The 23,059-nt window shown below is 33.3% G+C and overlaps 1 protein-coding gene across 2 annotated transcripts in view; it reads right to left on the bottom strand.

Annotated features, from left to right (window-relative positions):
• LOC147067418 (apolipophorins-like) overlaps positions 1-23,059 on the bottom strand; it is a 98,536-nt gene that overhangs the window by 35,984 nt on the left and 39,493 nt on the right. For both annotated transcript variants that reach the window (XM_085953941.1, XM_085953940.1), the window contains exons 32-45: positions 22,130-22,310; positions 21,096-21,271; positions 19,897-20,042; positions 16,493-16,753; positions 15,670-15,796; positions 14,139-14,274; positions 11,319-11,516; positions 9,581-9,828; positions 8,927-9,106; positions 8,248-8,400; positions 5,943-6,126; positions 4,577-4,758; positions 2,642-2,856; positions 585-859 (exon numbers count right to left, since the gene is read on the bottom strand). In XM_085953941.1, the coding sequence (XP_085810067.1) occupies positions 585-859; positions 2,642-2,856; positions 4,577-4,758; positions 5,943-6,126; positions 8,248-8,400; positions 8,927-9,106; positions 9,581-9,828; positions 11,319-11,516; positions 14,139-14,274; positions 15,670-15,796; positions 16,493-16,753; positions 19,897-20,042; positions 21,096-21,271; positions 22,130-22,310 (2,662 nt within the window). The remainder of the gene's footprint in view (positions 1-584; positions 860-2,641; positions 2,857-4,576; positions 4,759-5,942; positions 6,127-8,247; positions 8,401-8,926; positions 9,107-9,580; positions 9,829-11,318; positions 11,517-14,138; positions 14,275-15,669; positions 15,797-16,492; positions 16,754-19,896; positions 20,043-21,095; positions 21,272-22,129; positions 22,311-23,059) is intronic.

Genomic DNA, 23,059 nt, shown 5'->3' on the forward strand with positions numbered 1-23,059 from the left:
GGGCCAATGACAACTCCACAATATTTTTGTGTTCTTGAAATGGTAACCATAGAACAATTATTAAGTGACAATGGTTACAAAAAACTGTATTGAGTTTCATTATTCGTTCGTTGTTTTAGGAACATGTGATCGTCGCCTAAATATTTAAAATAATGACAGTTTAATGTATTTGGCTGCCTATTCATGTACAATAATTGACGCTGACTATCTACTATAAGCATTTAAAAAGTATTTCATTATTTCTAATAACTTGTCATTCCATCAAAAAATAACTAAAAAATAATTGGCGATGATTGACTGAAGTTATATTGAAATGCTTATAGTTTTTGACAAATGCAAACCATGAAACTATAAATTTTAAGGCCTTGTCCACATGGCGCATTTTGACTCGCGCGCTATCCAGGTATATCACTCGTGGCGAATCGCGGCGAGACACACGCCATGTGGACAAAGCTTAATTAATTCCCAATGTTGAATGACTTGCAGTCAATATAATTTTTGGGGTTAGTAACTTTTTAAATATAAAAATATCTTTAGCATCATTATTTTATTTGGACCTATTAAAGTATACAGAAGAAACTTACCATTGACAAAGGTGAAGATATGATTCCAAAGGGGAGCATATTTCTCGATAAAAGTGTCGGCGATTGAAACAAATTGAACGGTCATGTCCACCAGTGGATCGAACAATTTGGATGCCACTTCTATGAGAGTATCAAAACCTTTGACTAGCGATGACCGTTGAGCATCTTTGTCGCTGAACCAGAATTTATTTATGGCGTCATACATTTCAGATGTCTTAGATAAAATATCTGACACTGCTTCCATAAATGTAAACCATATTGTCATGGACAGTTCACTAGAAAAAAAAATATGTTGTTATATCCACCGAATTGTGATTTTGTCTCCATTGAGATTTTAAGAATAAAAACTACAAAATAGGTATAAAATAATAATATACATCATATTATAATATTATATTATCGGAGTATACTGCCTGTTGGCTGGATTTGAGTTGTGTTAGTCAGTGATCATTGTTATAATATACCTGTAGAAACAGAAAGTAACACGTGACGCGTGCCAGTGTAGCTTATTCAGCATCATTTTTTAAATTTCAGAACAAACTGAATATGAATAAGTGGCTAATAATAATTACAAAGATTACATAATTTGAAGATGTTGCTAATTTCCGACATTATGATTTCATAACTTACGAATTAAATCATAAATTGATTTACACTGAATAGTGTGGATCTGGAAATAACATTGTTTGTTTAATATTGTTTTCCATGAATGTAGAAATCTCACATTAAATAATTTTTTACATTTATAATTACGTATTATTTCTTTAAAAATATTTACTTTTTATACGCATGCACAACGTCTTTAGTGACACGGAGGATGTTAAGTAAAAATCATGGAAAGTATGTTAATGAGACTTATAATATCTACATATGCATGCGCCCGCAATTAGAGTTGGGTATTTCCCGAGAAAATCTCAATCTCGAGATTCGGGATTTCCCGAAATGATGAAATTTTTAATTCTCGAGATTCGGGATTTCCAGAAAATAATTCTCGAGAATTCTTGAGATATCGCAAAAATAAAAAAAACCTTTAAAAATCCTAAATCAGTGTAAAAAAAGACGAATTCCAAAAATGTTTTTTTTTTATTTAAGTAAGGCGAACAAAATAGAAGTAGAAAAATAAAAATAATTCAAAACATTACCTACTTATTAAAATAGAATTTCAAAAAAGACTGTCAATGGCTGCGTTTGACACAAAATTCCCTGATGTTGAAAAATTGCGCTCATTTTGAGTAGACTCAAAAGTAGAGTAGACCCGATCAGTTTTTGAACGTTTTGTTTCTGTCCACTTTTTTCATACAGAAAAATCGTTTTTTCAAATTAATATTTGATAATAAAGAAATCCCGAAACCCGAGAAAAGATTCTCGAGATCCGGGATTTCCCGAAATGTTAAAAATTTCAATTCTCGGGATTCGGGAAAGAGAATCTAGAAAAATTTCTCGAGAATTCTCGTCGGGAAATTCCCGTAACCCAACTCTACCCGCAATGGCCAAAATGAAGGTAACATATCCGTTCGGTTAGTGAAGGGTCTCGGGTTCCAATCTCAGGTCTGTGCAAAATTCAAACTTTGTTTTTCAATGTGTGTTTGAATCCAAGGCATGGACCTAATAAGTTGACCGAGTGACCAAAATCCAAATGTTTCGAAACTCCACCGAGATCCACACCCAGTAAAGTCCCGTGGCAGATTGAGCGTCGGTTAAGGATGGCAGTACTCGAAGGGCGGCAAATCGAGGAGAAGCATTACGTATAATATACAGAAATAGCTATCTAAACTTAATAATAACGAAAATATCTTTCCATTAAAATAATCAGCTCACTAGTTGGAAACAAAATGTATTAATTAAGATAAAAGGTTTAACGGTTTAAAGGTTTAATGTATTTTTTTTTCGAGATTGCGATGTCTAGTTTACTTCTGTTGCCCTTCATCGTCCATGGTAATACAAAATACTGTATGAAAAATGGGGCGACATTTTGGCGCTGCCATGGGGCGGCATTTTGTCTAGGGACGTCACTGTCCACACCGGATTGTAGAGCAATTAAAAACATATCTACGTACAATGGCTTCTCGAATATCTTGAGTAAGCTGTCAGCTTTGAATTCATTGAGGATGGCAACCGTCTGGTCATGGTAATAGGTTGAATCTAAATTGAGTTTAGCAGCTAAGAGCATGTTCTCCAAAGCAGAATCGAATTTCTCTTCCATTTCATAATTTTTCTCCTTAAACTCATACTGCTTGGTAGCTAAAGTTTTCCAATTTATAGCCAATCCATCCTGAAATAATTACTTTACATTTTTATAATATATATATAATAATTATTATTATATTACAATAGCCTTGTATGAGAGGGATACATTGATAACTTGATGCATTATTATTTACATAAACATGCTTTGAAATATATAACACTTAAATTTCTGTTGCAAACACCAAATCTGTCATTTTTTACTCATCGATTTGCGTAATATTAAAATTCAAATCTATTTAAATTTTATGAAATAAAAATTCATAAAATATAACTATAGTCAATCCACTGTAAGAAGTCAGTTAACTAAATCGGACATGCTATAAATGTCTTTAGGTTTGTTTCTAGGAACCCTAGGAACCCCCCGAATAAAAATGTTACGTTTGTTACGTCCCATGTAAAAATCGTTCTTACATAAACCCCTTGATATTAATCCCCCCTCCCCATATGCAAATAAAACCTTTATAACAAACAGTGGATTCAAAAAAAAAAATTAACAAAATAGAAGTTTTAAAATAATTGCATGCAACAAAAAAATGTTGGTACCTAGTTCAATATTAATATTTAAAATTATATCTAAACCTAATATTTTTTATACAGGGAGTTTTTGTCCTTTTATCCTTTTTGGTGTATGTACTATTATATCTGCATAGGTTTGATGTATGTAACGTCTAGAAATCAGTATTACATAGTCTCAATTGAAATTTATGATTAAATAAAATACTAAAAATAAAAGCTGATATAATTAAAATACAACTGACACTAGTTGAATGTTCCATCATACTAACCAATGCTGATATTATTGTACTAAATTCTTATTGATCATTGCGGAACATCATGTTTATTCCAGCTAATTGTCGTCCTAAATCAAAACGAGTATAGCATAATAATTTAAAGCTGGCAACAATTATTTAAACACGTCTTGATACCTATATTTATTTTTATAATTATTTGTAGTTTACAGATCTGTGCTAAAAAAAAATAATTTAAAATTTACCAATAATATATATACAATGACATTAATATGGACGAAGCATCTAGAAAATAAAATGACACTCACTTTGTGTCGGGTCTGCCGGATGGCGAAATTCATATTTTAATATCGGTGTCCTACGCTCAAATGAACATTCTGCTTGCAAGCGGTCTGGCGACACCGCTGGGTCTGCCCATACAAAATTTCTGACTGTCAGGTTTCGACTCCACCGTTATTATTGTGTTACAAAATGCCAATGTGCCTAGTTAAAAATTGTAAAAAAAATCTACTTAACACTCCAAGAAAGATGGGATATCACTTTTCATGTGTTAGTATTATTTATTATTTATAAAATGCCATTTTAAGATAATGTTTATTCAATGCAATTGAATGACAGAAACCATTGGACAGTCGCCTGTGATGCGCTGGCTCACTTGCATCTAATCTCCGAAAAGTCGTAAGTAACCGAGAATCTGTTTCTAACGCAATGAGTCATGACACTAACACGCCATTACAATAAAGGTTATATTACTATAAATTCTCGAAGCTTGTATCGCATAATGGAAATGGATACGTCATATGGTCACGTGACATCTACCTATACATCTGTGAATGACTTTCATGCACAATTTCTCGTGCGCGCCGGTATGAAGTGAGTTGTCCATTTAATATGTCATTGTATATATATATATATAATTTATAACATAAATCTATTGATAACATTCGATATCTTCTTTCACATCCACATATTAAAATAACGTGATCGATCACCTACCAAAAAGGTTCTCAGGCCATCTTTACTTGCTTTGCAGGTTGAAATCAGAGATTTGGTCGATGGAATGCCATATCCAATGGTGAGAAGTGGGAAGTTGCGTTCAGTGGCGGTATAGTCAGCTGAAACTTCCATTTTTTTTCCAGGTATAATTGCTGCTGACAATTTCACCATAGTTGCAGTTTCTGTAAGAGAAAAATAAATGTTTATTTTTCTTAATTCAGTTCAATAATTTTATAATATTATTATGATAAATATTATATAATACAATAATATATAATATTATTATGGTAACTGTCTTTTCGTAAAATGTTATGAAACCTTAATTAATCTGTGTTTGTCTATTCATGTAAGTTTCAGACGTTCAACATAATATTAATGATTATTCCTAATTCTGATCAATAATTATTCTGAAGTATCTTTGCTTGCATGATCAAGATGAAAGGCAGATTGAAATATTTTATTGACCGAATGGATCCACTGCCAAATCGACTGCCACTTCTACTATGCCAAATAGAATTCTAAGATAAGTCACCACTTTTATGCCGAAACTGAGCATTATACAGATTGTGCAGGTACAGAGGTGACCGTCGACTTTCGTACGTAATTGATTTCTGAAAATGTGTGTTGAATGTATGAAAGTAGAACAATGTAAAAAAAACACATCAAAAAATGCACTTTAAAATATTTATTTAAAGTTATAGAGGCATATTAGCAATCAGGTGTTCAATACCACCGTTTTTTTCTTTTCTTGATAAAAAGTTCTATACCATGATGTGTCTTATTCATTTGCGACTGCATTGAAGCGCATAGTTTTTGCATTATCAACAAAAATCTAAATTTTAAGAAATGTACGAAATAGCGAATTGGAAGAAAGTAGAACGTCAGTCGAGGGCCACCTGTATTTAAACATAAGTAGAGATAATAAAAAAAATGTTGTTTCCTGTCGGAATAAATATTTTTTCATAGCATCTTCGATAATTTTACCATTCCCCCCATGCCTTTTTCAAGCCGCAAAATTCAAGTCCATGGACATATTATCGTTATACATATCGTCGCTATAGGATTGGTTTGTCACATATCCGTTTTTGTCAAAATCAACCTTTTAATGCAGAATGTTTTTTTGAACCATTCTTTTCTGTAAATTACTTTGTAATGGTAATGAATACACCATTCATATGCAAAATAACAATTTAAATATCTCCATGTATTTAAATATAGGATTATGAAATTGGTTTTTCGTCTCCTGAATATTTGGTCTATTCGACAAACCAATCATACAGCGACGATATGCCCTGACAAATGTTCAATATATTTTAGTGGGCCCTGCTCAATTGTAGATGAAGTACATAAATCATTGTTTACTTACTCTCACATCCTGCCTTCCAGGTTGCGTGTAAACCATCATGCCAATCAATATTTCCACGGGTTTGATACATCAAATCATTGAACAATGTCAAACTGGTATTCCAGTTGGCGCCTGTTGGCATCGCATTGCCTTCCATTTCATATGTGTTTTTGTAGTGCAGCAAATTTCCAGCAGGATATTTTACCTAGAAATTCAAAAGATTATGTATGTGTTACACGATTTTAATTATTTGTGTTGCAACACTTGATAGTGATTTCAGAAACTTTTCGGGTAGCTGCTGTTCTCTTGCTTTGATTGATTAGGTACTTAGGTAAACACTGTTATTTGCGATTTTGTGAGATTTTTTATCTAAATATGATTGTTCATTTAATACAGTTTGTTTATATTGTTGGGATAATATACCCAGTAATACCAAATCACCCTTCCATACAGAAATTTCCCATCGAGAAATCAGTAATAACTAAATATTTTTTTTACAAAACATCAGCTATAGTATAAAATAGCAACATTCCACACCATAAATTTACCACCCTGCCCGCAAACAAATATCTCAAAATAAATATCATTGAATGCAAGAATTATTTCATCCTTTTGAAAATAAGTTTAGGTACTTGAACCTCTGAACCTTGAACGGGTTGCTGAATATTCGACCTTGAAGACATGGAAAAGCAAATTCACAGTTTGCCGAGATATGACAAAATCTTATAATCGTCAACTTCCCCCTTTCCCCATCCCTGCATCTTACTTCCCCTCAGGTGATGCAAGTCTTTTTGAAAATAAAATCAGTTAGAAAATCACAACCGAAACCTCAAGTTACATGTCGCCCCCGTGTAACCTAAAAAAATATCTAACGCTAATCGAACATCGTCCTTCGAGATGATCGAACACTACTGTAATCTAAAATACTTATACTAATCAAAGTGTAATTATATATAAATATAAATAGTAATTGTATCATTATATGTATTGAATAGGCGTCCGCAGACTACTTTTAACCCTAAGCTCTGTGTTTTTAATATATCATACTGTCCAGTGGCGGCCGGTGATTTTTTGGATTGTAATTTTTGAGGGTGTGCTGGAAACATACCTTATTGAAAAATGACATCAATTTGGCGTTGTTTTTGATTCGACAAAACGTTATTGACATTTGTGAAATTATCTGTAAATTTTATATTTTTAATAAAACATGTTGCGAGTTACTTAAATCTTTATTGATTTAGTTTTAAGAAACGTTTTTATTTCTTATAGTAGATAAATACCTTATACTTTTAATGGAAGCCATCTTAATTTATATAAGTAAATTATCTTAAGCAATTTGTATACTGAATGAATAATGATTACTATTATTATGAAACTGCACTTTGTGAAATAGTAACAACATTACATATTAGCTTAACCCTAGAATTCATGAATTAATAATTTTCTATATTATAATTAACCAACATCATTTCGCATTTCGTCAATACACAGGATAATGAAATATTAATTTTCCAGAAATGCTGTTGGTAGCAAAATTATTTTTATCTTCACTGATTTAAATTGGAGTACACATAAATCAAAATATCTTACCAACATTGTATTATATTAATTCTTACCCATTTTAAAAATAATGAATTCTATTGTTTTTAATTTTACAGGCATTTTACATACGAGATTGCTAAATATGATACTAAAAATAATTTTAAGCGTGAAGAGTAAATTGGAGTCTATGATAACAAACCATAATTCGAACCTATAATTGCTCTGTACTCAGACCGATATGATGTCATTTTACCGGGTTACTGGGAACTTATGCATGGCGAAAACGATTAGCACAGTTTAGATTGTTTTATATTGGCTTTGGTTCATACTAAGCTTTGGGTTAATTTTAAGTAAACTAAATATATTGGCCTAGGCTCAAATGATTTGAGTGGAAATGACATATACGGTGCATAGTGCCCGTATTATCGCCTATAGGCAACATGAGCACATCAGTTTATGATTTGCATTACAATAAGTGAGTGACAATATTATATATGAAGAAAATATTATGATTTATGATGTTCAACGATGTTTCATAGCAATCCAAGCAGAGCAGTGCACATGTATGATGTTAGACCAGCCGCCGCTGATACTGTCCCATAATACAATGTCGATTAACCCATGCCTCTCACTACGCACCAACAACGAAATGAAGACTTTGGAATACCAAATCCTGAAAATCTTCATCATCCACCTTCTTCGGAGTTACACTATGTATATTATTATGTTACTTATTGAATCTAAAAAGTTAAAAAAATTTAATTATGGCATCATAATTACTTACGAGAAGTTGCTGTTCTCCTTGATTAACTGTATAGAGGAATTTGTAGTCCATGTTCTCTTTTCCGACTCCTAATAGTGAATGAAGTTCCAGTTTTATTCCCTCTTTTGTGCCAACTTTGAGGTCTCCAGTTCCGTGGTATTTAATATCGAGTCCCTACACAAAACAATAAAACAAAAATAGTATCATCATGAAATTGTTCAGGAAGATGGCATTTGGACGTCAAGGTATAATGAGGAGCTGTACACACTTTATGGGAGCGAAAAGATCACCTGGCAAATGAAAATGCACATACTGCGTTGAATCGGCCACTTGCATAGAATGCCGGAGAAGATGCCAGCAAGGCGAGCTATGTGTGAGATCCCAGAAGACAAGACAAGACCCGGACGGGCTCAACTGAGATGGCTGGACTGTGCCACGGGAGATTTAAGAATTCTCAGTCAAAACAGTTCTGGAGAGTATCGGAGCTGGATCGTCTTAGATGGAGAAAGTTTTTGAAGGAGGCGAAGATCTGCCGAGGGTTGTAGTGCCATAAATGATGATGATTTATTTTGGTCATTTACGAAATATTTTTTCATTATTATTTTTATTTCGTAAATAACCAAAATATTTTTTTAATGCTAAATGATAATAATTTTCTACTAGTTGTTTTTAAATGTTAGCAAAAAAACATTGAACTAACCTTTCCATCGGTTTCAAGGACAGCTTCATAATCAATGAAGTAGTCACCTATACTCTTAGGGCCAAAAGATCCAATCAAGGCAACCCTTTGATCCTTCTCATTAAAGACATCAAAGGTGGCGTTCAGAGTACCTTGGTGAGTACTCTTATCATATTTGCAATCTGCTAAGACTTGCCATTCCTGTTGATAATATAATGACAAAAAATTATAAAATAAATCTACACATACTATAAATACATATTAATAATAATTATTAACGTTGCATTATGCTGTAATGCATGCATGTTTGAATTCAAGGAAATTCACTAAATATTTGCAAATAAATTCAACCTATTCAAGCTATTATAAAATCTTTAATCATGGCTGTACTAAACACTTAACTTAACATTATGATTATTCTGTTAATGTTTGTTATCCGAATTTACAATTTTTAATACAACCATAACCATAAATGTATTTGTCTTAAGGCGTCAAGTATGTACAAGATTTTTTTGTGTTGTTGTGGGCGGGTATTTTTTTTTGTTGATAATTTATTATGTTATTAAAAATCAGATAATTATATTTGATAAAATACACGTAATTTTAAAACACATATTTTATGATGAGCATCTTGTAGGTATAATTAATATAATATTGTATTCATTTATTTCTTACCTTTGTCATGCCGGGATACACAAAAAATAATTCTACATCATAATTGATTAGTTCATGATTGTAGTTTGAGAAATCTAAATTAGTTTTGAAATGAGTCTTCGATTTGGTTTCATTTTTGTTCAAATAAAAAATGACTTCGCTGTAGATGGGTTTGTGTAGGAAGTGATGTCCCTTGGAGAAGTATGAATTTGATGTTGTCAAATGGATCTCACGAGTGGGTATTGTTATTTTGGATAATGTCTCAAACCCTACAAAAAATGAATCAACGCTTAAAATATAAAATTAAATAACAAGTTTTCGAAAAAGTAACCTTATATGGAGACTAAGAAATCAAAAAATAAACCGTTTTTAAGAAATCTTTGGTCATTAAATTGATAAGTACGATTGTGGCTTTTGAATAAGTTAATTTAATCAAGATCACGATACATTATAGATGTAAAATGGCTATAAATCCATCGTCATAGATGGGTACTTAACTTTTATTTACTCATTACATAAATAGGTATAATAATAATGAATAGACGAAAAACGAATCTGTAGTGTACCAAACATGTATTTGTATATCTTGTAACCACCCTTCTCTGGCTATTTTTTTTTTTATGTAAATATATAATATAGTCATGGCCCCCACAAATGGGGGGCTGGCAGGGCTCTAGTCTAGGGGCCCGGGCTCAGGAAGGGCCCGGCGTCGCGAATCGACCAGATAAGTGATTTAAACACGCATTATAAATTCTCTTGAATAATAAAAAAAAGTGCTATTTACTTCGATATTATTATTGTTTGAAACTATGTGGTTGCACGATACAATTTTTAATTGTGTATCGATACTCGACAACTCCATAATTCAAATAGATGAATTCAAATACTTACCACAAAAAACACTAAAACACATTAATTTTACCGCGTACACAATTTTTTGGAAAACGCTACTGTAGAGCGTCACACTGCCTTTACCTTTAGCGATAGGTAGAGGGCCCGTCAAAGATATCTTGCCTGAGGGCCCGCTACAGGATGTGGGGGCCATGAATATAGTACACTGAAGTCCATTTACATGGTAAATACGTTCCACGCGATACCGTGTTAAAAACAACGTTGTAAAAAAGTATATACTAAAATACTTTAAAAAAATCAAAGGTAACAAAAATTATTCACTATGTGTGTGAAACACATTCTTGCCAATTTGGTCTCCAACATGCATTCAGAGTTGATGGCTTTGCACCGTGTTATTTCGAAATCGTGAAAAAGGGAGTTCAGTGTATATTTATTCTTTATAACACTACAACAGGCCAAGAGGTCCAAGTGTATTTAGTAATTGTAGAAGAGAAACAATCACAAATACCCGGCTTTGAGAAAATCACATAAATATATTGTGACCTATCCAGGAATCCAACCTGAAACTCCCGGATGAAGGGTCAGCACTTTACGCAATGCACCAATGTACTGTACAATCAAATGGCTACCAATAAGTCGTTACGGTTTTTTCCCCCCCTCTTTTCCCTTTGCTGGCGCCCCACGTCAGCTGGTTCCTAAACATCCTCTGGCAAATGGGTCGAGAGGTGTGCAGCGAAGTCGAACGCAAAATTTAGTATTTGTGTCAGCGGACAGCTTAAAGAGGTCACCGCACAATGCTTCATGTTGAGGGATTGATGTATTATTGGATGACAAAAACTTCCACACCGATACAAATTATCATAGGTACTGTATAAGTAAGTTTATAATTTAAAAAAATATTACTCACTGCCTTCAACTGTCTTCATGACTTGTTCTATTTCATAATAATGACCATCATGTGTCACATGGGTGGTAAATGAGTACATTGGAAGTTGATGGTGATATTCGGCTACTGCTGATAATCTGAATTCGCTGGGGAATCCAAATTTCCTCAGATCCCAGCCGATCTCAAAATATTTTGTAGGCTTCGTCCCGGGAACGACAACTAAAGAATTTTTCCAATAATATAGAGAATTAGAGACATTAAAATAATTTATGCAAGTTGAAGTTGCTTTTGTTTTTAGTAAATATTCAGTGTTCATAATTTAAATGGTGGTAATTCATGATTATTTTATAAGATTTATGTATTCACCTCATATAAAAATTATTTAATAGGACACATATTATTATTTCGCTTACATAGTAAGTAAGCTTTATCCAAAACATATGAGTACCTACTGAAATATTATATTTTAGTTTATATAATTCTACAGTCGAACTTGGTTATTACGAGGAAGATGGGACCGACTGAATTTGCTTGTTATAAGCGTTACTCGTTATATCAGAGAATAGGTATTTTTAAATGAGCATGTCACATTACACAAAAAGTCTAAAATAAAAAAATTTGGAGACCATCGTAAAAATCCCCGAAACAAGCATGGCATTCATAAACTACAAAAGAAGTTGTTTATCGTAATGAACGCTGGTAGGTACCTACAGACTTCAAAAACCTTGGATTTTTCAACCATATGCGTGGATACTTTTGTATTATTGTCGGTGAAACACCAATAAGGTAGGTACTTAGACACTTTACTAGTATCATAAACGTAATCCGACCCCGGCGGCATCCTGTCCAATCGGATTTTATTGCTTAGGGTCGAAATGTTTTTAAACGATCGACACATTAACAGTATTTTAGCTCGGTATATCCGATAAGTTGCTCGTTATAACAGTGAATAAATTAAATGTATGGCGAAAATTATAAACCAAATGTCGACAAATATTTCCTTATTACATCCGAGATCTCGCTATGTCCGAGATCGTAATAACCGAGTTCGACTGTAATTATTTTCGTAAAAGATACTCCGTGCCACACTAGGAACTCGCGTCCGAATCCCTTGCTGATTTAATTTTATTCATATATTGTTAATTTGCCTTAAAATATTTTTGATCTGAGTTACAAATAATATAAATGCCAAATAAAAGTTATGGTAATGTATAGTGTGTCAAAATTATTACCTACCTTATTTTACTAGTATTGTGAAATTTACTATAAAATATGTCTATTTTAGTAATTAAGTTTGATTTGTTTTGTTATTGTGACGCACATTGAATAATATATATCTGACTATCAAAAAATTCAAATAAATTTCATAAAACAAATATTTGTTTTTATGGTAACATGTAACTTTAGCTTTACAAATTACATTCCGTTACCATTTCGTTCCATTCCGAAAATGTCCCCAAAAAAGTTGAACGTTAACTATTTTTCATTTGATTATTAAATAACGAAACTTATGTATTTTTCCAATAAAATTTAGTAAAAGTGATTACTGTCTTTAAAAAAATAGCAGAACGAACACTGATTGGTTTTTTCAAATACTAAAGGAAAAATGCTCTGCCATTATAGACATAGGGTAACGGAGTGGAATGAAATGTGCCCAAGAATTAAAATTCAATAATATTTTTTGACTATTTGTAGTTTTATTTTTAAGTCTATGGTTTTTTTTAATCTAATAGAGCTCTTTTAAGTGATAAAAAGTGTCTCATTCATGTTTTATAAGCTTGGTTTCGTGATCACGGAACGGAAACTTATTATGCCTAATTTCATAATAAAAATGATATAAATATTGTATTAATCAATATTTTGCTGAAAAATTGCTGTCACTAATTCAGCAATAGAACAAGGAAACTGCTAGCTATATAAAAATGGTTAATTTGAGTGAAAAAATAATATTACCCAAATTTCAAAAATGTACACACTTTGGCGAAAATGCCCATAAACATAATCCGAACCCGGCGGCATCCTGTCCGGCCGGATTTTATTGCTTAGGGTCAAAATGTTTTTAAACGATCGACACATATAAAAGTTTTAAAAAAAAATTTGACGATATTTAGCTCGTTATATCCGATAAGTTGCTCATTATAACAGTGAATAAATGTTTGGAGAAAATCATAAACTAAAATGTCAACGAATATTTCTCATTACATCTGAGATCTCGCTATATCCATGATCGTAATGACCAAGCTCGACTGTATATAGTATTATAATTATTATCAATATGAGATAGGAAGGTAGGTTGATTAAAAAGATCAAAATATATAAGGTGAGAAAGGGACATGATATCTTTTATATTATGTTGTAGAATGAATACTAAGTGACTGATAAATAAAAAAAAAAGAATCAAAATTAATAGTCACCTAGTATAAATATATATATTTTTAATTAATATTATAGTCCAACCTCGTCCAACGTTGAGTAAAGTGGCCAACATCTATTACTCTTATAGTGCAGTACTAGCATATCGAGTATATAGAAAGTATTAAACGACATTACAATTAATTTGTGACAGATTAACGGAAAGGAATAAAGCAGATAGTAGTAGAAGATAGAAGAAGTAGTGTCAGATTGGATATACAATTTTGAAAATGACATATCCCTGAAAAGGACAATTGCTATTAGAATATGAACGATTCAAAATGAAGAGATTTTGGGAGTGGATAAATTGAAGCGAAAGTGTTAAAAAATCAACAATAAAAATAATTTCTCTCAAATTAACTCAGCCACATCCAAGAATGTTTGCAGGTGGTATTTTTTCTAGTATGTAATAATAATGTATGACATTACGAGTTTTAGACTTCAGGTCGAAGTTTGCACAGTCCGATTTATCTTTGCAGTATGAAGTGATGAAGTTGTAGTTATCCGGTACACTGTACTGTGATACCTTGAATTCATTAGCTCCAATGGATCCCACAAAAGATGTCTAAAAATAAATATATCATTAGTACATATTCATAATAATATTTATCAGATTATGATTTATATGATGGAGGTACGAGGGTGGGTCAATAATTCCTTAGAAAAAAGCATTAAAACAGTTTTTATTTTTGTATTTTTTTTTTATTTCTCAACATATTCTCCTTGGAGCTCAATACACTTGGTTAGACGTTTCTCAATTTTTTTTAAACCGTCAGAAAAATAAGTTTTCGGAAGGTCCTCAAAATAAGCATTTGTCCGATCGATGACTTCTTCATTTGAAAAAAAAACGTTGTCCACTTAGCCATTTTTTTAAGTTTGGGAAAAGGAAAAAGTCACTGCGGGGGCTAAATCTGGCGAATACGGTGGGTGGTCGACCAATTCGAACTTCAATTCTTCAATTTTAGCCATTGATCATAAACATGTGTGAACACGGGCATTGTCCTGATGAAAGAGGATTTTTTTCCTGTTTAAATGAGGCCGTTTTTCTTCAATTTCGTTTTTTAGCTGGTCCAATAAAGATGCATAATAATCCCCTGTTATTGTTTTTCCTTTTTCCAAATAGTCAACGAAAATAATTCCACGTGCATCCCAAAATACAGTAGCCATAACCTTACCAGCTGATTTTACGGTTTTCGCCTTCTTTGGGCATGGTTCGCCTTTCGCAATCCACTGCTTTGACTGTTCTTTCGTCTCGGGAGTATAGTGGTGTATCCATGTTTCATCTACAGTCACAAAACGACGAAAAAATTCATCCGGATTGCGTTGCATGAGCGACAACAGGGCTTTAGAGGCCACCACCCTATTGCGTTTATTGTCGACTGTGAGCAAACGCGGCACCCATCTTGCAGAAATTTTTTTCATGCCCAATTTGTCATGTAAAATAGAAATGACGCTACCTTTTGAGATCCCTGTAACCTCAATTATCTCACTCAACTTTAATCTTCGGTCACTTAACACCATATCGTGGATTTTATTGATCATTTCTGGTGTAGTCACCTCTACAGGACGTCCTGAGCGTGGTTCATCCTTTGTTGATGTACGACCACGTTTAAATTCATTTAACCAGTTATAAATAGTTGCAAGTGAAGGAGCAGATATGCCGTGAACTAAATCCAACTCATTTTTTATTTCCTTTGCTGTTAACCCTTTTATATTAAAATGTTTAATAACAGCTCTAAACTCAATTTTCTCCATTTTTGTAAACAAGCAAATTTTTTTTTTAAATGTACGAAAATAAAAAACAACAACCCGACCAATCTGATTGAAACTTCGCAGCATACTGAATCGGTAGTGCCGCTGCATGAAAACAAACCGCTTACAGTACTAGTCGCGCCACCTGTCGGCTTTTCTAAGGACTTATTGACCCACCCTCGTATATAATATTAAATTTTTAACTCACAATTTTTTCATATTTATCTTTACTTGAATACTGGAATTTAGCCGTTTCTTCTTTCCCTCTGAGTGTCAATTTTCCAGTACCAATGACGAACAGCATTTCGTTTTCAATTTTGGTTGTATAAGTAATTCTGAAAATGACAAACTTTCAGTCACACTCCAGACAGACATGTTTTGCTCAACTATGAAGTCTTGCACCACCATGTGCTTAACTACTAGTATTCATTTATTAAAGACTCGTATGACTGACTGGTCTCAAGGTGCTATGATTCATGAACTACAAAAGCTGTACAGCACACGTAACAACTACCTCTAAATGCCTACCGAATTAAGCTACAATTACTAATCACACAGAAATATCATCAATTATGCATTTGAGGTATTATTTTTAATTCTGTTAACAATTTGTGAAACCCTTCTCATTCTAGGTGGTAAGCTTTACCAAATAAGCTAGGAATAAATTTTAGCCATGATATATTTATAATACGCCTTAGTAGTGAATTTTGAAACTAAAAAATCCCCCTTTTTTTAGTTTCTCCATATTTCACGTACATGTCTAGCCTGAACCCCCGCTTCTGTCTTTTAAACAACATTTATAGCACTATGTAATTGAAGGCATGATCATATATGGTTGTAGAATAATTGTAGTATTAACCCAATGCTTACAGGCCCTTTTAATTAATTTTGTAATTAACATGTTAATTTGCATTTGAAAAGCAATTAACAAAAACACAATTTTGTGCGGCCCGTAAGCATTGGATGACAATTTGTGTTGGTTGCAATCCGTATTGGGTATTATTAGTGTTAAAAAAATAAAATTGACTTACACTCCATCCAGCAGACTCTCTCCCTTTTCAGTGGCAATGACCTTAACGTGTTGTTGTTTGTCATCGGGTTCATTTACGGCTTCAAAGTGAACCTTGTTGAAAGCCGCCTTCGCACAGTCCACGTCCATCGTGATCTTGAAGTCCTCAACGGATTTGAGTTTTCCAACGACGGCAACATCCATATCAAAGTCTTTATAGTTCTGAATTATTGCCTGAGCATTGAATTCAGGTCTTGACAAATGCTCAGTCTTGATGTAAACCCTAAAAAGATTTATTTTTAGTAGCTTCGATCTCATTGATTTAATTTTATAGTTCATTGAATTGAAAGCGGCAGTCACATAAGTGTTTTCAGTCGTGAATATTTTGGTAGTGATTATGCTGTATTTAGAAGGGATCGAGACTCCGGAACAGGCCTCAGGCAGGGAGGAGGCTGCCTCCTGGGAGTTAGAAATATAGAAGGGTTGCAGGCCGAACGTTTTCGTATTTTGGAGACTTCTAACGGGGACCTTTGGGTTAAACTAACCTGTAACGGAGAAACTGTCTACGTTTGTGTCGTGTATTTTCCTCCAGCAAGTGAAGTGGAGGCGTATAAACTTTTTGTTGAAAAAATGTTATCTAGTAACGTCGTATTTGGGGATAAGAGGGTTATTGTGATGGGAGATTTTAACCTAAACTCAGCGCGCAGCGGTGAAAGGGTCAAGAGTGAACTGGAATTTCTGTGTGCTGTTTTTGGATTTTCCCAGTACAATGATATTCTTAACTCTAAAGGTGGACTTCTGGATAGGATTTTCAGTAACGCTATTTTATCAATTTCGAGATGTACATTACCTTTGATACGAGAGGATGTGTACCACCCTACATTGGTTTTTTTACACGTATTTCATGCGATTCGCCCGCTGCGAACGGAAATTCCCTCACACGGAGCTAACTGGTGTGGGGGATGGAAGTTTGATGGTGGAAATTTCAAGCTGCTTTACTCTTTAATGAGTGAAGTAGATTGGAGTGAGTTGCGTGAGATTTTTGATGTGAATGAGGCGGTACAATACTTTTATAATGTTGTATATAATGTGTTTAATAAATGTTTTTCAAGGAAGTCACTATGTCGAGGTGGAAGACGATATCCGAAGTGGTTTTCACGGGAAATTATTAAAGACATTAGAGTCAAACACTACTATCATACAGCTTGGAAGGCTAAGCATGGTCAGCATGACTATGAAATGTTTGGCCTTTATCGTATGAGAGTGAGACAAGCTGTTCGGCTGGCCTATCGAACATATATGGAATCGGTAAGGGATTGCATTCGCGAAAATCCTAAATCGTTTTGGGATTATATAAAATCATTAAGAAAGGATGGTGGATTTGCCAATTCGATGACTTGGAAGGGCGAAGAGGTGACTGGACATGGAATGGCAGAAGCATTTGCTGGTCATTTCAGGTCCGTCTACGCAAGTAGTATTCCGAATCTGGATGTCGCCTCAACGTCAAGAAAACGATCATGCGGTGCCCAATCCGTTGACATCTTCCCAATTGATGAAGGTGACGTGTTTCGATTTATTAAAAAACTTAAGAATACGCGCTCTTTGGGACCGGATAACGTCCCTACATTTTTTTTAAAAGGGTGTGTTGATTTTGTCAAAGGCCCACTTGCATATATATATAATCTTACAATGGAGACAGGTATCTTTCCGGAATTATGGAAGATGTCGAAGGTGACTCCAATTCATAAGAGTGGTACAGAGTCGTCAGTAGAAAACTACAGGCCGGTAGCTGTTCTCTCTGCACCAGCAAAAGTTCTGGAGATGATCATGCACAGCATGATTTCTCCAAAAATTGAGTCATTTATAATGAATGAACAGCATGGATTTAGAGCAGGCCGATCAACGGAAACCAACCTGATGGTATTCACTGATTATGTGTCGTCAGTACTAGATAGAGGCAGCCAGGTTGACTGTTCTTACAATGATTTCTCGAAGGCATTTGACAGAGTCGATCACGATATTCTAATGGAAAAACTCCAACTTATTGGATTGTCGGATCGATTTTTAAAGCTATTCGGGAGTTATTTTAGGAACCGTCAACAATACGTTTCGTACGGCCTTTATCAGTCACAGACCTTTTACACATTTTCTGGTGTCCCCCAGGGCTCAAACTTAGGGCCATTGCTGTTCACGATTTTTATAAATGACATAGCATTGGTAATTAAAAGTGCTATGTTTTTGTTGTTTGCTGACGACTTGAAACTCTTCATGGAAGTTGTCACCTTGGACGATTGTCGTCAACTTCAACTTGATATAGATAATATATTAGATTGGGGCAGGCGTAACAAACTGGACTTCAATATTGATAAATGCAATGTTTTATCGTTTACTAAAGCCTCACGAGTATTGTTTTTCCAGTACTCGATGCATGGCAGAGTTCTCTCGCGAATAGCATCTGTAAGAGATCTTGGAATTACATTTGACGGTAAACTGACGTTTAGTGGTCATATAGATACCATTTGTAAAAAGGCGCTAAAGATGTTGGGCTTTGTCTTGCGTACTTCCCGGGTCTTTTCGGATGTTACGGTATTAAAAATTCTCTATAACTCCTTAGTTAGAAGCAGACTTGAGAGTGGGTCTATCGTTTGGGCCCCGCATCAGTTGAAGTACGGCCTTATGGTGGAGAGAGTCCAAAAGAAATTTTTACGACTCCTTTACTTTCGGTTGTATGGATATTATCCGTGGCTCTATCCGACTGATTTTCTCTTAGGGATGCTTACATACTGTAGCTTAAAATTTAGAAGGGATCTTTATTTAGCTACATATTTTTTCAGACTTATACGCGGCGTAAATGTGAACTCTGCCATTCTTGGTGGTATTGGCTTGTGTGTCTCTGATAATTACCTTAGGAATCGAGGGCATGCGTTGTTTGTTCTCCCACGGTGCAGAACTAACCTGCCATTAGTAATGCCAATTGGGAGGGCAGTAACCATGCTTAATGAAATCGCTTCGGATATTGATATATTCCACTTACGTGAGGGTGAATTTAGGTGGACGTTGTTTTATAAGTTTTTAAGATAGGGTTTATCAAAGTTCACTCTGTGTGCTTCCATCTACTTTTATTTTGTTACTTATTTAATTTATTTTCTTATTTTATTACTTTTTCTCTGTATTTTTATTTTTTTTTAATTATTAACACTTATTTTATGTCATGTCGTGAACGCTTTGAATTTATAATTTGTTATGTTCATTATATGTAAAATAAATAAATTTGATTTGATTTGATTTTTTGATTTGAAGAAACTTTGTTAATTTTGAATGAGATATATATATTTTTCATAATGTTTTGACAGATTTCGAAACTTCAAAAGATATTACACACAAACATACTTTGTATTAAAAAAAAAAAAATACATATATACATACCTCTTCGTCTCCGAGTCAGGATATGTCACATTAATATCAGCGTGAAGAGTATCCAATGCATCGAATTCATAGATAATGGCATAATTGAATTTCTTACTATCACATTCAGTGGTGACATCAAATTTGAAATCGTTTTTCGAAATAAGCTGGAGAAGAAAAAATAACTATTAAGCATGACTATATATTAATAGCACCCACTTAACTTAAATAGTTTCTCAATTTAATAAATTGATTTTTTTATACATTCATCATTTTTTGTGGACGTGACATGGGTTATAATTAATGTGATAGATTTATTGCAAATGCTAATTTTGACTAAGAGTGTCATAACAAACACCCAAATCCAAAATATCATCTCATTTTTATGCAAACAATTTATAACCAAACTAACAAACTACTGTGCGGAAAGTTTAACATGAAGCGTGGCCGTTTCGAGAACTACAATATTGACATAGATCGCAGCGCCACGACGGCGGCCATGACACTTCAACTTATCATTTTCGCACTGTACCTTAACCTGTTATATGCCGGGAGTTTTAGTATGGCCGTGCATGAAAGGCCGCGATTTTCTTTTAAAAAATAAAACCTAATAAATATATATTTTTTGGCAATATATTAATAGTGTATCATATAGACTTACCAAATAAATGCACTATTTGTCATCTGCTTCGCCATTTATTAAAAAAATCAAAACCAAATATTTCACAAAACATCAGGGTTGTCACAAAACTTACACGAGATTATAAAACTGTCATAAAAGAAATAAACTATAAAATCACAATATTCCAGTATTCCACCCGTAAAACAAAGTTAGGTTAGTAATGCAAATATTACAAGACAACTGACTGATATTGTCAACACGTGTGTGTCAACCCTGCTGAGCGACACATATCGGTAACGAGATGAAGCTATTTTAAAACAGAAAAATGTTTGTGCAAATACGAAAATATTACACCATGATTCCAAGAGATGTTGCTGTGTTTACCATATGTTTGTATTATTAAAATAATTGTCATTGGATAGTAAAAATAGGTGTCAAAGTGGACCGTATATATACGGTCATTTACTATGGCCGGCACTGAGCCCACGGAATTGTAGACCGTATATATACGGTCGTGGCATCTAACCGGTTAATCTGAGCTGAATAAATTTGTTAATATAAAACATTTAACCGTGCGTCAGATTGATTGACTACTCACATTATAAATAAAATCAGTTGAAACAGTCTTTGATCCTAGTTTTTCTGGCAGAAGAAGCTCTACATTATATTTTCCTTGCATCTGTAAAGGATAAATGCTGTATCCAGTGATGTTACATGACATCTTTTGATCGGACATGCTGCTATAAAAACTGGCTGATGTGTGGAGTTTATCACCTGTAATTGCAACATCCTAAGTATGCTGATAATAAATAATACACATGTTGCATATAAAATGGAATCTAAGGTTGTAGGTGCTAGGTTGAATTGAGTTTTCATGAATTTCGTTTTTTGGTATCTCCAGGCTTTAATACTTATCTATGGTATATGTATTTACAGCCTGAAGATACCGAAAGAAAAAACCTATATAATGATTAATATTATTATAAATAATTAACAGTGGCATCTGTGAATAAAAACTATAACTATTTTGTCAGCACATTTTTTCAACTGAAGAGGACTGTACATTTTGAAACAAAATTCCATTCACAAAATAAACTATAACGAATAATACACTGGCATACATATTATATGTATATTTTTTTAATAAAATAAAACAGTAAATGTTGAATAGGTAAATATAAAATTGGCCTCTGGAAATGTGAGTTTCGCCCTGCCACCAATTTTTAAAGAAAAAATTATTCATTGTCAGTTGTATTGCATAGCTCCATCTTCTATGTGTAACATCTTTGGTACAATATTTTATAGCCGTTATTTAACTTCAGACAATCTACTTGATATATTAATATATCAAGTAGATTATTATATAAACATTGATTGATTGACTTATAAAAATGGGCATATATTTCTAATCTAAAAATCTCTTACAATAGAAAAAAGAAACAACCTTTAAAATGACACATTTCAGATTGAAAGACAAATAAGGTCATTTACTTACCACAAATACTGAATTTTCGGAAATATATATTATTATCATTGTTTACAAAAATACACTAAAAAATAGCAAGACAAGTGAATCTTATAATTAATTAATTGATAATTACGCTAATAATGAATCAACATGAAATATTTTACCTTTGTTATTGAACTTCTGAGAGTTGGACAGCTCCACGATAAATGGCTCCAGTTTTGGTAGCTGAATGAATAGTTTTCCTGTCTTTTCCATATCCTCATTAACAAGGTGAACATTAAAGACATGACTCGCCATGCCAATGTCAAATCTAGAGTTTGATTGAATTTCCGAATATGTGTAATACTGTTGACAAAAGAAAATATCCAATAAAGGTCCATCAGCGCTCAAAATGGATAATTTCATGAACGCTTGATAATTTTACAAAAATAATATAGTGTGTTCAACTTTTTATCTACCTTGGATGGACAAATCCAATAAAGCCCTAATTATACGAGCAATCTCGCAGACCCGTCCAGATTCAACGATCATCCTGAGCAATCGTCGACTTTAAAAAGCAATTACAATAAAGGTACTTATAAGAAAGAAATTATACATTTTTGTTGACTCACCAAAATATTACGAAAAAAAACTGCCGCTTTTGTTTCCAGAGCTCTCATGTATACACAAAAACTCATCACTGTGATCGTGTCAAGTTTTTATACCAACAGTCTCAAGTTTTGACATTATGTGTGTGTGTTTTTTATAATAATCATGCGTAACCATTTGCATGGTCTTTATGCGTGAAATGTACCAAATTTGTCTAGATGTCTTTTTTGTATGATTGCGTTTGTGTTATAGCTCGATACGTATTAGTGGAAATTGTTACGTGCGATTTGGTTGACCAAGTCGACAATCAATTTATATTATACATACCAGACAGATGTTTTTTTGAAAATTTTTTTTTTTTGTAGAATATAAAATAATGAAGTTTTATATAAATAAGTTAATAGGCAATTAAAAATTATAATAAATTAAATAATTACCTAGTGTGGAGCCTCATACAAAACGAGACCTTATTTACTAGATCACATATTTAACTTTGAAGTCGATTT

Source organism: Rhyacophila brunnea, unplaced genomic scaffold (assembly GCF_057557595.1).
Source record: "Rhyacophila brunnea isolate RB1 unplaced genomic scaffold, BYU_Rbru_1.0 scaffold_4, whole genome shotgun sequence".
In the NCBI taxonomy this organism is placed as follows: domain Eukaryota; kingdom Metazoa; phylum Arthropoda; class Insecta; order Trichoptera; family Rhyacophilidae; genus Rhyacophila; species Rhyacophila brunnea.